At 49.4% G+C, this 15,719-nt stretch overlaps 1 protein-coding gene across 1 annotated transcript in view; it reads right to left on the reverse strand.

The window, feature by feature from the left end:
• Nucleotides 1-15,719, reverse strand: part of MED27 (mediator complex subunit 27) — a 222,344-nt gene that overhangs the window by 14,124 nt on the left and 192,501 nt on the right. Inside the window, exons 5-6 of the mRNA XM_070454851.1 lie at nt 15,332-15,439; nt 5,659-5,700 (exon numbers count right to left, since the gene is read on the reverse strand). Of these exons, the coding sequence (XP_070310952.1) occupies nt 5,659-5,700; nt 15,332-15,439 (150 nt within the window). The remainder of the gene's footprint in view (nt 1-5,658; nt 5,701-15,331; nt 15,440-15,719) is intronic.

A 15,719-nucleotide genomic window follows, 5' to 3' on the forward strand; every position in this document is an offset into this window, starting at 1 on the left:
CCACTTGATAAAGCTTCCCCTGGATAAAGCCTCCCCCACAGAGGCCAGTGTTGGGATCGAAGCCTGAATGAGGGGGTGAACAAACGAATGAGTGAACCCAGAAAGGAGGAGCAGTGGCGGCCAGCCCACCTCCACGGCCAAGCTCAGCAAGGGACTGAAGGGCTCCTCTTCCCTGTGCTGCCCCTAGAACGCAGTCCGGGGCAGTCCCGGACACCTGGGGCGGCGGCTTCTGCGCTCAGCCCCTGAGTGCAAGGGCTGGGATGCAGGTGCCGGAGCCTCGATCCCACCCCTTCGTCCCCGCCAGCCTACCTGCGCCTGCGAGCCCTCCCCCTCTCTCTGGCCTCCCTGCCAGGATTGAACTCGCTAAGCAGCTGCAGAGTTGCTCCCGCTCTTCCCAAGTTACTGGATGAAAATGCCCACTGTTTTGAAGAGAGGAGGTTAAAGATCAAAACAGTGAGTGCCCCTGCAGAGTTTAAATGTCAGAAAAATCCAAACGCGCCTGAAACCTTTCCCGCTCTTTGTGATTCTGCCCTTTCAGACGGTCCCCCCTATTTCCAAGCTCCACTCTCTGAGTCTGCTCTGCTGGAGACTTGCCGGCTATAAAAAGCTCCTTCGCCCCAGGACCGAGGGCACAGCGCCTCCGGGGCACCACGGTAAATGCCGGGGGCCTGTTGGCAGTCGCGGACCCGCGGCCAGCTGTCCCTGGCCTTCCACTGCGCCCCACCACCGGGGAAGGGGGCTAATGAGGACGAGGGAAAGGGCTCGCCGACAGGCCCTGCAGCAGACAAAAGGCAGGTCAAGCTAGCTTCCGGGGGTCGGATTTACCTTGGTACCTCGCGTGCTTGTCTTTAACCTGGGGAGCCAGGATCAGACCGAGGAGAATTTGACAGCTATGAGTTTCCAGAAATAAAAAGGCAACTGTGAGCTTGGCATGGCTCTGTGAGTCAACGCCCCCTCCCAGCCTCAGCTTTGTCACTTTGCGGGGAAAGACCTGGGAGGGCTTTCCGCCTTCCCATCAGGCCTCTTTCTGCAGTGGCCACCGCTGCTACTTGTGGGCAAGAAAACACACACGATCCGCAGCAACTGCAACCACATAATGAGTGCCTAGGAAAGGGAGTGCTAGGGCTCAACCCCAGGGCAATGCAGAGAGAGCTCCCCAAGCGATGCCTGGACAGCCATTCTGGCAGCCAGTGTCCCCACCTCAGCGCGGGGGCTCAGCTCCGCCATCTACCTACACGGTTAGGACACATTCCTGCCCGAGAAATGCCTTCTCGCTGGTGACCAAGGATCCTCCCTGACCTCGCACTTTCTCAGTCACTTTGACTTCTGTTCCAGGTCGATCTTCCTGGATCAGGGTTGCTCAGTGAGTCTCCCCTGGTTGGGCTGCTGGGTGGGCGTCAGTGGGCGGATGACGGGCAGAAGGGAAGGCTCACCACTGCGATCCCCAGCAGCGTCTTTCTGGGAAACACTACAAGAAACATCGATCAGGACACCTAGACTTTACGTGGGCGGACAGGAAGAAAGCAGAATTCTAAGAAAAAGCTGATACTAAAAGCAGAGTTGGAAAATGCCGCCACCCCATCTCATCCTTTGGCATGTTGAGTTTGAAATGCTGAACATCATCCCATCAATTGGACCCAGCCTTCAGAATTTGTAGGGAACATACGGCCCCGGCCTTGCTTTCAGTGGGCGGTCTGGTTGTGGCATAGATAGGGCTGCCCTCCGACCTCCAACAGGGCCTGAGACGAGCACAATGAAGTAAGCCCAGTGCGGTCACAACCCTGCCCCGCCGTGATTCCACACTACACATTCCTCATCCTCTTCACCAGCGTCTCCCAAGAGAACAAGATCCCGACGCCCTGCCACGTGACTTTGATGATAAAGGATTCAACTCAATTCTGTGCTATGTCATTTTCCAATATATTTCTTCATTTGACAGCAAAGAGAATGTTTCGGGAGGGAAGGGAGTGGATTCTGTAATCCAGTAACTATTACCTGCCCCTGAAAAGAGAAAAAGGATCTTAACATCACCTGCCTTTCCTTCTCATCAGAAAGCACTCTCTCCTGCCTCCAAATTGTCACTCTTTAATCTAGTGCAGGTCAGTCTCAGAGGTCAAGTCCATTTAGTTAAAATATAGGTGAGGGGAGGGATGACTGCTCTGAACAAACACAGACAGCACGCCATTCACCAGCTGAGAGAAAATCCCCATCTCTACCAATTCTTCCACTTCCACTGCTTCGAACAGGTTACATCAACTACAAAGAGGGAAGTGGTGGGTGCGCCAGAGTCTCTCCAACTAGCTAATATCAAATTTTAAACCCTGCCGCACCATGTTTGTAGTTTTAAAGACATATAAAGAACGATTGGCAGGTTATTTTTAGGGGCAGTAGAATACAAACATAGCACTCTCTCTAAATCCATGCTTCACCAAATCTGTGTTTCACACATTTTACAACTTCCTAATAAACTTTCCACTTGCATTCAAAAATACTTAATACCACACAGAACGTTAAGAAATTTATTTGCCAAGGCAAGCCTGGGCAAGGCCCTCCCTCATGAAGCGTATTTGAATGGAAATTGGACCATTGTTAAAATCCCGGGTTATCCTCCGTGATGCTGGGGGGCCGGGGGGGGGGGGGGGCAGGCGGGGGAGGGGCTGAAGTCATGGCCTGCCTTCCCTGGAGCCAGAAAGTAACGAACTGCAACACCAGAGGACGCGAAGATAAACCAGGTTAAAAAACAAAACAAATCCAAACCATTTTAATGTTCCTCACTGTGAGAGGGAAACAAGATACAGATAACAAGCAGTGTTCTTTCTCCTCAGAATGCTTTTCAACCAGCTCCTGGGGGAGAAACGACAAGAGCCGTTGGCATGGACAGAGTTAGCAGTTAAGGCCGAGGCTCTGTGTGAGCTGAACAGGTATAGTGGGTCTGGTCACCTAGGTAAGAGCGCCTGGATTAACATGGTGTCACCTATGCTAGCCTCACGTGACTATGGGCGTCTTTCCTTTAGGGGCTGGACCCAGAGAGGGAGGCTGTTTTTTCCTTTCTGTATCTGGGTACCTCAGTTGGGTAAAGATGTTAGAAAAGTCCACACTAGGATTTTTCTTTTTAAGATGAATTTTAAATTTCAGACTAATTTCTGGCCTACAGAAACGCTGCAGAAATGGTACATACCGTTCCCACAGACCCTTTACCCAGTTTCCCCGCTGTTAGCATCTGTCATTATCAGGTAGGCTCATCACAACCAAGAAACCAATGTTGGTTACTTGTGACTGAGTCAAGCCCAGACTTTATTTGGATTTCACCAGTTTCTCCATTAGTAAGTCCTTTCTGGCACAGGATCCAATCCGGGGCAGCACAGTGCACATAGCCATGATAAGACCAGGATGTTTTCCTGCTTGCACACGCTCCCTAGACAAGTGGGGGTGAGCCTCAGACCCTCCCCAGCCCTGGACATCTATCCCTGGCTTCCCCCTTTCACTGGAGAGGGGTCCAGACAGCGCTGTGAACTGAGGTACGTCAGTCACCATCAGAGGCTGGTTCATCATGCTCCTTTGATACGAAGCCCAGAAAGAAAGTGAAGTTGCTCAGTCGTGTCCAACTCTTTGCGACCCCATGGACTATAGCCTACCAGGCTCCTCAGTCCATGGAATTTTCCAGGCAAGAGTACTGGAGGGTGTTGCCATTTCCTTCTCCAGGGGATCTTCCCGACCCAGTGATTGAACCCGGGTCTCCTGCGCTGCAGGCAGACCTTTACCGCCTAAGCCACCAGGGAAGCCCAAGAAGCCCAGGGCCCAGGCCTTAATGGGAACAAGGTTTCCCTCTGGATGAGAACAATGTTCTAGAACTTGACAGAGGTGATGGTTGTACAATGCTGTGAAAGTACTCAAAGCTATGGAACTGCTGACTGTAAAACGATTAGAAATGGTAAGTTTTGTTACATGAATTTCGCCTCAATTGAAAAAACCACCACTACTATCCTATGCTGAGCTACTGGTGTACCCCGGACACAGTTGTTACTCAAGTGGGCTAACTCGGACCCAGCTCTGAAAATCCTGTCCTTCCTCCACACCAATCCCTCCCCAGTGGTTCCTCACTGATTTGAGAATAAAATTCAAGTTTTGCACCAAGACTGAGAGGCACCTGCTGGCCAGGCCCCAAATCCCACTCTCTCCCACCTGCCCTCCGTCTGTCTGCTCCATCACACGGGCCCCCGTGGTGCAGGGCTATGCCAAGTCCCCCCTCCACACGGGGTTCAGCGCTGTACTTCCTCAGCCTGGGACCCTCTTCCCGTGGCTTACGGCTGGCTTCTTCACCTGCCTCCTGTCTTGGTTTAACTCATGTTGCATAAAGGACTCCTGTGATCACTCTGAAGTGAAGGAGACCCTCCTGTCCTTGACCACAGCCCCCAGGTACCAGCCTGGAGTCCCTTCCTGACCCTCTCTCCCTTTGTCTTGTTTCCCCTGTAGCACTGAGCCCAGAACCCGCACACGGCAAAGGGGCAAATAAATAACCGCTGCTGAACGAGGAGGCAACAAGCGGACTGACGGCCTCCTCTATCATTTGCACTGCTGGACAGAAGCAGAGACAGGCTGGAGGGCACAGGAGAAGGAGGCTGGTGCCCTGCAGGGGAGCTGGCCTGAGCACGGTGGGAGGAGCCCTCAGAAGCCCCAGGTACTGAGCTGGTCCAGGGAAGGGACCCTTCCACCACTGGGAGCTGGGAGATGGATTTTCTCTGGTCACATTTCCTCTTTTTCTGACATCTCCCAGATAGTATTTCTCTTTCAGGGAGCCTGACACCTGAAAAAGATGTACCCCACACTGCAGTGCAGAGTGGGGGTGGGGGCAGGGTGAGGGTGAGGCCAGCCTGCCTCCTTCAGCCCAGCCTTTAGGCACGTGTGTAGATTACAAGGCTGTGGGAAACTGAATTTAAAAACTGTGCAGTGGGACTTCCATGGTGGTCCAGTGGTTAAGAATCCACCTGCCAAGGCAGGAGACAAGGGTTCAATCCCTGGTCCGGGAAGATCCCACATGCTGGGGGCGGGGGGCAGCTAAGCACCACAACCACTAAGACCACAGGCCCCGGAGCCCAGCGCTCCACAGCAAGAGAAGCCAGCGCAGTGAGAGGTCTGCACGCCACAGCTAGCGTGGCCGCCGCTCCCTGCAATTAGAGATAGTCCGCACATGGCAACGAAGACCCAGCACAGCCAAAAAGAAAGAAATAAACAAACAAAACTGTGGGTTGATCTTGGGAGAACTCAAAAGCCTCTGATTTTTTCTTTAAATGTATAATTGTTACATAGTAAAATTTGCCCTCTGTAGGCATATAGTCTGTGAGTTTTGAAACATACAGTTGTGTGATCCCATAATTACGACAAAGAGTATTCCCATCACCCAGACATGTTCTTCAATACCCCTCTGGGGACCATCTCCTGCCCTCACTCCCAAGCCCTGGCAATCACCGCTCTGATTTCTGTCACTGATGTTTTGTCTTTTCCAGAATGTCACATAAATGGAATCCCACAGTGAGCAGACTTCTGGGTCTGGCTTTTTCACTATTTAAAAGGTCTCTGATTTAAGACCAATATTTCCACCTCGAAGTCATTGCATTTCCCTAAAAGCCTCTTGAGGAAGAAGCAAAAAGGAAAACTCACCTTCTGGAACACTTGATAGTTGGATTTGGACCATATATCAAGCTGTGGGGGGAAAGAGATAAAATATCAGCATCAATTTTAGAACTGTGGACTCCAAGAAATGATATTGTAACTACTGTTACTAAGCTTGAAAAAATCCTATGACTATAAGAAAAACACATGCTGGGATTTCTTCTTTATCAACCGTGGTGATTTAAGGAGATGAAATGAAGAGACATAAAGAAGTCAGCTCGAGGTGCCTGCCGCGCCCACGGCCCATGAGCTGAGCCTCGGGCTCACTGTTCTGACACTGACTCCCGCCTCGGCGCTCCTGCATCGCTCGACTGCCACGGCCAGCCCTGCCCCAGGGCCTCTGCGCCTGTGGTGCCTGGACTGCTTCCCCCACAAACCCTCGCACAGCTCCTTGTACGGGTCCTTTGGCTCAAACGTCACTTGTCAGAGAGGCACCGCCTCTGTCTTAAAGTATCATCCCCGTACCTGTTGTCTTGCTTCTCTTTATCCTTTCAAAAACTAAATATTTTCATCACACTTAGAACTGACTGACACTTGCTTTCTTTTGTTTGCACTGTCCCGGCACAGGACGGGGCATGTCACAGGTACACGGGGAGGAAAGCAGACTCCCGCTGGTGAGCACCTGCTCCCTGCCAGGACCGCACTGGGCCTTCCATGTGCCCTGCCCCGCCACTCCCCAGGACGAGCCCGGGGAGCTGGTCCTATCAGCAACCTTCCCTCCCAGATGGTGAGACTGCGTTTGGAGCCATTAGACTGCCCATGGTAATCTGGGGAAGCTTCTTATGGATGGGTTCGCTTGGTGGTGCTCAAACCTGGCTGGCATCAGAGGCCCTGAGGGAATTTTTTGTTTTTTAATCTACAGATTTCTTGGTCCCTTCCCTGGAATGTCTGAATTAGGAGGTCTGGAGTGGGCCCGAGGATATATTGATTTGTCCATTTGTTTTCACAGGGCTCCATAGGTTCACTGTGATGAAGCCCTGTATCAGGAACCCTTGGTTGGGGAAACAGAGGTCTGAGATGAAATGTGGGCAGAGTTCAGAGTCCAGTCCTTGGGCCACACTCGGTCCTGAACGGGATGCTCCGTGGCTCAGTCTAACCAAAGCCACTCTGGTTTGACAGGTTGTATGAGAAGTTAAATCAATGCCTTCTCACTGTTTCAAGAGGTTAGAACAAAAGGGAGTATGGCAAAAACAGAACTACCCCCAATACAGTGAGGAAACAGTGCAGATTAAAAGAGGGGCTGTCAGGAGGTCCCACGGGTGCTCAGAAGTCAGCCTTAATATACGAGTTCAAGAGTGGAGCAAATTGAAATGCCCAGTCAGTGGGCCTCTTGAAATCTGCCTTTGGAGTTGGCCGGTGGTCATGGTGGGAAGCTGAGACACGGCTACTTCAGCCTGTGTGTTGTGTGTTGACTCTCGAGCGACTGGGAGCATAAGGAGCCGTCAGCTGGGGAGGCTGCTCTAGGGAGACCGGAAGCGCTGCGCCTGATGTGGGGCAGGCTGGAATTCTGTCTCTGTTCTGAGGGCTTTCTGAAAGCCGTCCTTGGAAGGGAAAGGTTGGACTGGGAACAGGCATGCGTGCCGTTCTTCTGGCTCTTCCTGGGTGGTCTGGAGGAGCCCCCCACCCTCTCTGGTCCTTGGTAGGTTCCTGTTGGAGAGGGTAAGTTTAGCAGATCCAAGCCCAGGAACAATGAAGGAAGAGCTGTGACTGAACGCTGATCTCAATCGGTCTGCTTCCCACCACGCCCACTGCAGAACCGCATCCTCCCTGCATTTCCACAGAAGCCCCCACCTGACCCCTCTCCTTCCACTCTGGCTGAACTGCTCTCCAGAAAGAGGGTGTCAGTTTTTAGTCACTGCCCCGCACTTTAAACTAATGGATGGATTAAGAATTTTAAACATCTTCAGACATTAGATTTTCAATTGGATAGGTTAGCAATTTAAAGGGAGAAAAGTGACATATTACCCCCAGATAACTCTGAAGGAAACCTCCAAATACACATATGAAGTTATTAATTCCCTACATTGGCAGTTCTGTTGAAGAAAATTGCCAGGCAGCTGGTCATATTTGGGAGGATAAGTCAGGTTCATATCATGATCTTAGTGTCGCAGTTTAGCCCAGAGCTTCACAAACATTACATTTAAAGACTACTCAGACATTGGGGAAGGAATGAGAACGACTTTTTGTATCTTTTAGTTTCACCAGATCAGTGCCAAGATGACAGGGAGATGCCAAAGATTCTAAATCTAAATTTTGGGAAAAGTCACATCAGTGTCTGAACTTGGAACGAATCTAGCTCTCTTTCCATTTTCAGCCCACAGCTGCTGCCGCCGAAGTTCTCTGCTGCTTATCCTTCCTGTCTGTTCCCATCACACACAGGCAGACACAAACACAGGGCCACGGAAAGAGAAAAAAGGAAGAATCGGCATATAGACTGAAAAGTTAGTCTTCATTTAAAAGAGAAAATTATATACATATATTAAAAAAAAACCAAGAACCTGCAAAATGTTTTAAATAGAAAAATTATCCAGAGAGAAGTATGCACAGGTTTAATTAAGTGGTGGACCCTCTAGCTAAACTGTGATTTCTCAAAACATACTTTGCTCATTCCAAGTGAGCACACTGCTCTTTTGGAAGGTGGTTTAAATACATTATTCAGGACCCCAGGGACTGGTTCTGACCATCTGGGATAGAAGGACATTAGGAATACAACTGTCTCCCAGGTGCGCGGGACTGAGAGAGGGATCCAAAGACAATGGCTTCCCCCTTTGCTGGGAAGGCACAGCAGGCAGTTTGTCCTTGATTTTCTGCTAGATTTATGCCAAAGAAAGCCGTTTAAGCAAGTGTTCTGAAGTCAGTGCCCTGCCTCTCCTCAGGGCCAGAAGATTTCAGAAACTCATTTCAGGGAGCCGGGATGGAGCCAAGTGCATATTTATTAGCTTCAGCTTATTTGTCGCAGAGGAGGGCATGGCTACTGATTCTTTGTTGGCTGCAATACTCAAAAATGAGGATTCTGGAAGCTACAAAGCTTTCAGCCCCATGAATGAGAAATGATTCTGAACTATAGTGTCAAGAAAGACAAATGAAAGTGTCCCCCCCAGTACTCTGGGCAGGACTAAGAAAGATCTTAAAATGGAAAAGTCAACTTTCCGGTAATTGGGGCTGAACCTGACGTCTTAGGAGCAGCCTGTCGGACTCCAGGGATCAGAGTGAGTATTTTATAGGTGGGAATGTGGTCTCTTCTCAGGTAAAATGGAAACGCACCCCACAATGACCAGCTGCTTCAGCACAGACACACCTGCTCTCAGGTTTCATGTCAGACATCAAAGGTTCTCTCGAGGCACAGGAAGAACCCGTGACAGCAGTGACAGCCAATTTTACTCAGCAAAGAGAAAAATCCAAACATCCCCAGATCGGTAGGCCAACAATGCTGACTATGATGGCAGTCACCACCATCGGCATCTCTGGCACCACCACGGAGGATGGATACTGTTTGCTGATGACTATGTGCTTAGCCTACACTGACCTGTGTTATCTTTCTAAAGTCTCTCAGCAGTCACATGGTGATGATAAAATTATTTCCAATCCACAGCTGAGGAACCTGAACTCAGAGAAGTTAAGCGACTTGTCCAACATCACACAATTAATATGTGGGAGAGAATTCAAAATCGGGTCAGTGATTCTTAGTGAACCAACTTATAGTTGCTGGGAGAAGGATCGGGGGACGGGACAGCCAGGGAGTTTGGGATGGACACGTACACACTGCTCTATTTAAAATGGACAACCAAGAGGGACCTACTGTATAGCACAGGGAACTCTGCTCAATGTTATATAGCAGCCTGGATGGGAGGGGAGTTTGGGGGAGAATGGATACATGTGTATATATGACTGAGTCCCTTTACTATTCACCTGAAACCACCACAACATTGTTAATTGGCTATACCCCAATACAAAATTAACAGTTAAAAAAAAAAAAAGGCCCCAGCTCTTAACCCAGGAATAAGAGGGCCCTACAGCTATAATCCAGATGGAAGGGGACGCACATGGTGCCCCCCCAAGCTGTCACAGTTCAAAGGGCAGGGGGCATTCTTGCAAAGTTCAAGATGACAAACCTTCCAGGTCAGGTCATGTGATAACCATCGGCACTAAAATTCCTTTAGCGGCAAGTGAAAATGATGGCAGCTCATAAGAAAGTTATCAGTTCTTCATTTCAAAAAAAAAAAAACTACAATGAACTATAAATGATCTGACACTGAAACTTCCAAATAAAACTTGTAAGCCTCACAGAGACTTCAACATCTAGAGCTTTCATTTCCTAGTAGCTTTATCCTGCAAGGTCAACAGGTGATGGGTCAGGAGGTGCTATAAACCTGCAATGGTGATGGATTCCTTGATGGTCATCCAAGTTGTCCAAGCCACAAACTTCTACTGGGTCATCCGCTTAAGTCTGCCCACTCTCCCCCAGAGAATAGAAAAGTGAAGGAGTTTTACAGGTCTGCTCTTCTTCAACTTTTCACTTTCAATCAGGACATACATTTGTTACTAAAAAAAAAAAATGCTGAGAGCACCGTTTCCGGGCACCCTCGGCATACGACTTAAACCGGATTCCCCTTCCCCCACCAGTAACAAGAGGCCATTTTTCTGAAGGTCGTCTGAACAATTTCAAAGGCTATAACAAATCAAAATGTTCCCTGCATCTAATATCAAACGGGGCTGATGCCAACACTTATTAGAGAAATCAGATTCAAGCTTCCCCCAGCCTCCTCGACCCAAACACACACACACATCCAACTTTGAAGTGGGAAGAATGCGGGGATCAGAAATTACCCTGGAGACAGCTCTGGCTGTCTTTGAAGGTTCCCTTTGATACCACCATTTCTTCTCCTCTCTTGCGCTAGGAAGCTAAAAGCTGCTTTTTTTTTTTATTATTGATATGGGGTAATTAATGAAGCTATAGCATTAACATAACCTAAATCCCCTAATAAGATAAATTCAACGGAGACACTTGCATTTTTTTCCAGCTAGGTCTAACTGTGTGAAGTCAGAACAACAGCCAGGTAGTCAACCTCAAGCGGACTCTTAGCATGCTGAGTCAGGGCTCTGGGCTCCTCCCTGATGACAATGCAGAGCGGGGCGGCAAAGTCTTAGAAGCATTTTTGTATTTTATTAGAGGAATTAATCTACTGGTGCTTGGCATCAAAAATACACATCCCAGGTAAAGAGGATGATCAGGGTAGAGGTGGTGGTTGTTAGTGACAGATAGGCTTGGTGGGACTGTAATGGGTGGGGGAGGAACCTGCTAGAGCTGGGAACTGGGGGTGGCTCCGGGCCACTGTCGTGCCAGAGTAGCTAAGCAAACCTTTTAGAAACTGGTGACTTTGGATTTGGAAGACACAACTGCGCAGGCATGAGGAGTTTGGACCCTTGGAAGCCGAGGCAAGGCTTTCCAAGCCACAGCTACTGGGTCTGGGCAGTGGTCCACCCCAGGCAAGCGCTGAGGCACCAGCTCAGCAAATGCAGGGCTGTGCCTCTGGAAGAGCACAGCTGCAGGCGGAGACTGGCTCTCACGGACCACACTGCAAGCTCCAACATCCTTCTGAATGCCGCGCTTCATCTGGGACGCACCAGACGGTTCAAAACACGGATGGCACTAATGCAAGTGTATATAAATACTGAAGTTCACATATACCAGGATCACTTCTAAAAAGAGAACACTAATAATGTCTGCATGACTTTCTTTTATCATTTGTAAAGTACTCTGAAAAAAAAGGGGAGGGGGCGCTGATCAAATTGACTAGGCGTAGTTTCTGGGCAGAGCAGTTGTGTGAGCACTTTTGTGCCAAATGTGGTAGATGTGCCTTTAAAATAACAAAAGGACTCCATCCCCTCAGTCCTGCTCTTTCAGGGTCCCTGCAGATCACTGGGGCCAATGTATGCGGTTTTAACAGGGAGCAGGAGGCCTCCCGAGTACCCTCCGGGAAGTGACTCAGGAGAATTCAGGCTCCTGGGCACACAATAACCTTCCTTCTGGGGAACAGAGACCCATGCTCATCTCTCATCAGGAAACTATGACCCGTGTGCACATGTGTGTACCTCCTTTGTTCTTTACTTATGACGAAAGACCCTGATGCTGGGAAAGATTAAGGGCAGGAGGAGAAGGGGACGACAGAGGATGAGATGGTTGGATCTCAATGGACATGAGTTTGGGTGGGCTCCGGGAGTTGGTGATGGATAGGGAGGTCTGGCGTGCTGCGATTCATGGGGTCGCAAAGAGTTGGACACGACTGAGCGACTGAACTGAAGTGATGACGTCAGTCCCCTCTGCCTTGTCTGGTACCTCTCTCTAATTTCCATTCCCCGCCCCCATCTCTAATTTCCGATTCTCCACTTTTCCATCCCAGCTCAGGCATTTTCACATCCCCAGGGGGCTTTTTCATTATCCCCTCCCACACACTATTACTCTGCTGTGTTCCAGGCCCTGATGTGTATCCACGGGAGGGAGAGACACTCAGGACAGAGCCTGGGCCCTTGAGGAGTTGCTGGCAGATGGAGGTTTGAGAACTGGCTCTGTGTGTGACTGGGGGCAGCCACTTTACCACTCTGGGTCTCAGGTTCCTTATCAGAAACATGAGTCTAGCAGTGGTCCCTAGGATTCTGTGACCACTGGAGGTTAAGTCTGCTTTGTAGAAGGCCTATCAGAACAAACATGGAGTATGCCAGTATTTTTATTAATTACGAGGTAGACAAGTCAACAAACAACCAGGATGTACTAGTTCTAGTACCAGAAAATGATTATTCAAAACACTACTGAAGTGAAGAATGATGATGATAATTTGTGCTGTAAGTTGAGGGAAACCCAGGTCTGCCATCTCTGGAGCCCGTGCCTATAGAAGAGGCCTCCAGGAGAAGGGGGACAAGAAGAGAGATGGCGTTCGATCAGTGCAAAGGGAAGAGTAAGCATGTCAGGTGAGCAGGAGGTGCAAACACCCCACCCAGGTCAAGGGCGCAGAGCAGGTGTTAAGCGTGTGGAAGAACCTGGAACGTTCTGAGAGCCACAAGGAGCACAAAAGGCTGGAAGGTAAGATAAAACGTGTGCCGACAATGATGGCAGATGAGGTCAGGACAGGGGGCAGGCGCCAGATCACAAGCCATTTCTATGTCTTGCTAAGGGGTCTGGATTTTATTCTACAAGCCAGAGTTTTCAGAAGGGTGTTTTGCCAAATGCCAATGTCACAACACGCTCCAAGAATAAAGGAAGGGAAAAAATGTATGATCAAACTGGTTAGGAAAAGACTGCATACTACATACCCGTCTTGGGAGATTCATAAGGCACACAGGCGAACTCCAGTCTCTAAGATTTTCTATAGTCAAGAGTCCCACTGAACTTTCTCTAACCCAGAGTTTCCCAAACTCTTTTGATCACGGACTGCTTTGTGTCCGATGTCATCTTATATTCCACTTTTCTCCTCTGGGCAATGGGGAGATGGCAGAGAGCAAGAAATCACCCCCTTGACTGTGTATTTCAGGAAGACGGCTCTGGAGGCCAAGTGAAGGACAGACAGGGGAGGGAAGCAGGACTAGACACAGGAAGTGAGGAGGACAACGCTGCAACTTGGTGGAGAAGCCAGGAGAACTGAGGAGAAGTGGCGATGGATGGGAGGCGCCCGGCTGTAGGGATGAAGAGGGAGCCTCGCCAGAGCCTGCCAACAGACTCTGAATGGACGAGGCAGGCCTGAGCAGTTGGCTGGCACAGTCCCCCTGGGTGAGCAACGGCCCAGGAGCACTGAGGCTGATTTTGGACAGGCTGAACCTGAGGGCCTGCTGGGGAGGTGGTCTGATTCTGACACACATCAGCAGCGACCTCTACGAGGGGACACAGGAAACCACAGGGACACAAGGGTGGCCGAGAGGCAGGAGTGCAGGAGTCCCCGGGAAGTCTGGGAGTCTAGTGGGAAGAGGGGAGGGAAGGAACTACCCCAAACAGCTGAGGAGGAGGAATCAGAGCAAAACTCTAGAACACACACACATGAGACTGCTCTCTAACTCCCAGATTTAAGTGCAGAATAAAAATAATACCAGCTGCCATGTACTGAGTATCAACCAGGTGGCAAAGCCCTTGCGTGATTTTGGACACTTTCAGCATGGGGCAATTAAATAAACACCACGTTACAGGCTGATGTGGGTACTGCAGAGCGGGCAAAACCTCTGCTCCTATACTCGAAGTTCAGAGCATGCTTCACTTGTGTCCTGAACTCAGCTTCTCTTCTAGCACAGTCATTCTTAGCACAGAGCTTTTATGTATTTCTAAGTCCTTGGAGAGCACGGGCTGGGACTCACACCAGGGGTGACTATGAAGCTTTAAATCACGAACAGAGGCCACAAGAATGACCACTAACTCGGGCTCTGGGCGAGGATCTCCCCCGACCCAGTCTTGCTTCTGCTGTTGCAAAGAAGTTTGGCATTTCTCGCTTAGACTCGTCATCAGAGTTGACGAGTCACGCACACCATAGGTCATGCTTGCCCTGATTATCTACTTTTATTCTCTGCCCTTGCTCCAGAGGCATTTTGGTCTTTCTAAAAAAGAAGGGGGAAAGCTTCCCTTGAGGAATCTTTCCTCTCCATGGGGAGATTCATGAGAACTTGGCAGAGCCCTGGGAGTGAGAGTAGCTGCCCACAGTGGCAACACTGGAGCGGAATGTGGAAATTCGAAAATGCTGGGTTCCTTGATCAAAATACAGACCTCGTTACTGTATGGGTCACACCTCTTACATAACGCACAGGTGTGTGCTAAGCTACATTCGTCACCTGTTTTTGGAGAGCGTCCTATCCTCATTATAACGTGGCCGTTGGGTGCTAAGTGCTGGTACTAACAAACTTTTACATTTTAATGGGATTCATGAAAAGAAGGGAAAGCTCCAGGGAGAGGGGAAGACGGAGGCTCAGTGCCAGAAGTGACCAGGGTGTACCTGGGTGGGTTTTTCTGGCAGAATGCTCATTACGCTCTGGAAGCAAACACAAATGAAGCCTGTCGGCTCCTATCAGCATCCTCTCCTGCTCGATCTCCATATGGAGAGTGTGCAGTTGAGAGAAATCAGGGGTCCACACAGGTGAACGTCCTATGACACAGCTCACCCACAGAAATAACTCATCTTTTCTCAACGGCAGTATTCAACACTCACTGCTACGGACAAGCAACTTCTGGGGGTCACCCCTTAGTTTCGAGGAAAAAGACGGTCGGCAGGCTGTGTGTTAGACTAACTTGAATTTTCCTCATGGTTCTCAGAAAAGCAAAATGCCGAACCCTGGGCTATTGATGTGCTGCATGACTAGGCGGAGGGGGAGAAAAAAAGGAAAGAAAAGAAAGAAATCCATTTCCTCAGAAGACACATTTAATGAGGCAACTGGGGTCCAAGGTGATAAATTAGAAATTCAACTAAGGGTATCAGGCTTAAAGGAAAAAAGCAGAAGCTTGATGAAAAATGCAAGGGGAGAGAGATGAATGTTTTTTTGTAAAGCGTTCAGCTTCACACTGATAAATCTACGCTTGTTGACCATTTCAGCTATGACTGCCAGTGTTTAATGTCATTCATCTGGGACTCGATTACATTTGTTCTGGGATACAGAAAATAACGGAGAAAACAAAAGACTCCAGCATGCTTACCTTGCCATCTTCTGTGTAGACGTTTTCATTATACCCCTTCACTATCGTTCGATCAATGAACAGGCTCCGCATGACGACAATCACTTTCAACACCTTTCCCAAGGTCACCTGGCAAAACACACAGGGGCAAACATGAATGCTCAGCCTTGAACATGCAGACCACACAAGCTGGGCAAGACAATGAGAAGATCACCTCTGCTTCTGAGAGATGCACCAGTGGACACGCGGAGGAAGGAAGGCATGGTGGTCATCCCGTGTGCCAGCCTCCTAAGGCATTTCAGATGGTGCAGGTCCCAATTCATCTAACTACCCTGAATTTACTTATAATTTTGACTTATAAACTCTCAGAATAAGTTCTAAACATTTGTTTGCTGGAGAAAGCAAGTTT

This window comes from Odocoileus virginianus, chromosome 2 (genome assembly GCF_023699985.2).
Source record: "Odocoileus virginianus isolate 20LAN1187 ecotype Illinois chromosome 2, Ovbor_1.2, whole genome shotgun sequence".
NCBI classification, from domain to species: domain Eukaryota; kingdom Metazoa; phylum Chordata; class Mammalia; order Artiodactyla; family Cervidae; genus Odocoileus; species Odocoileus virginianus.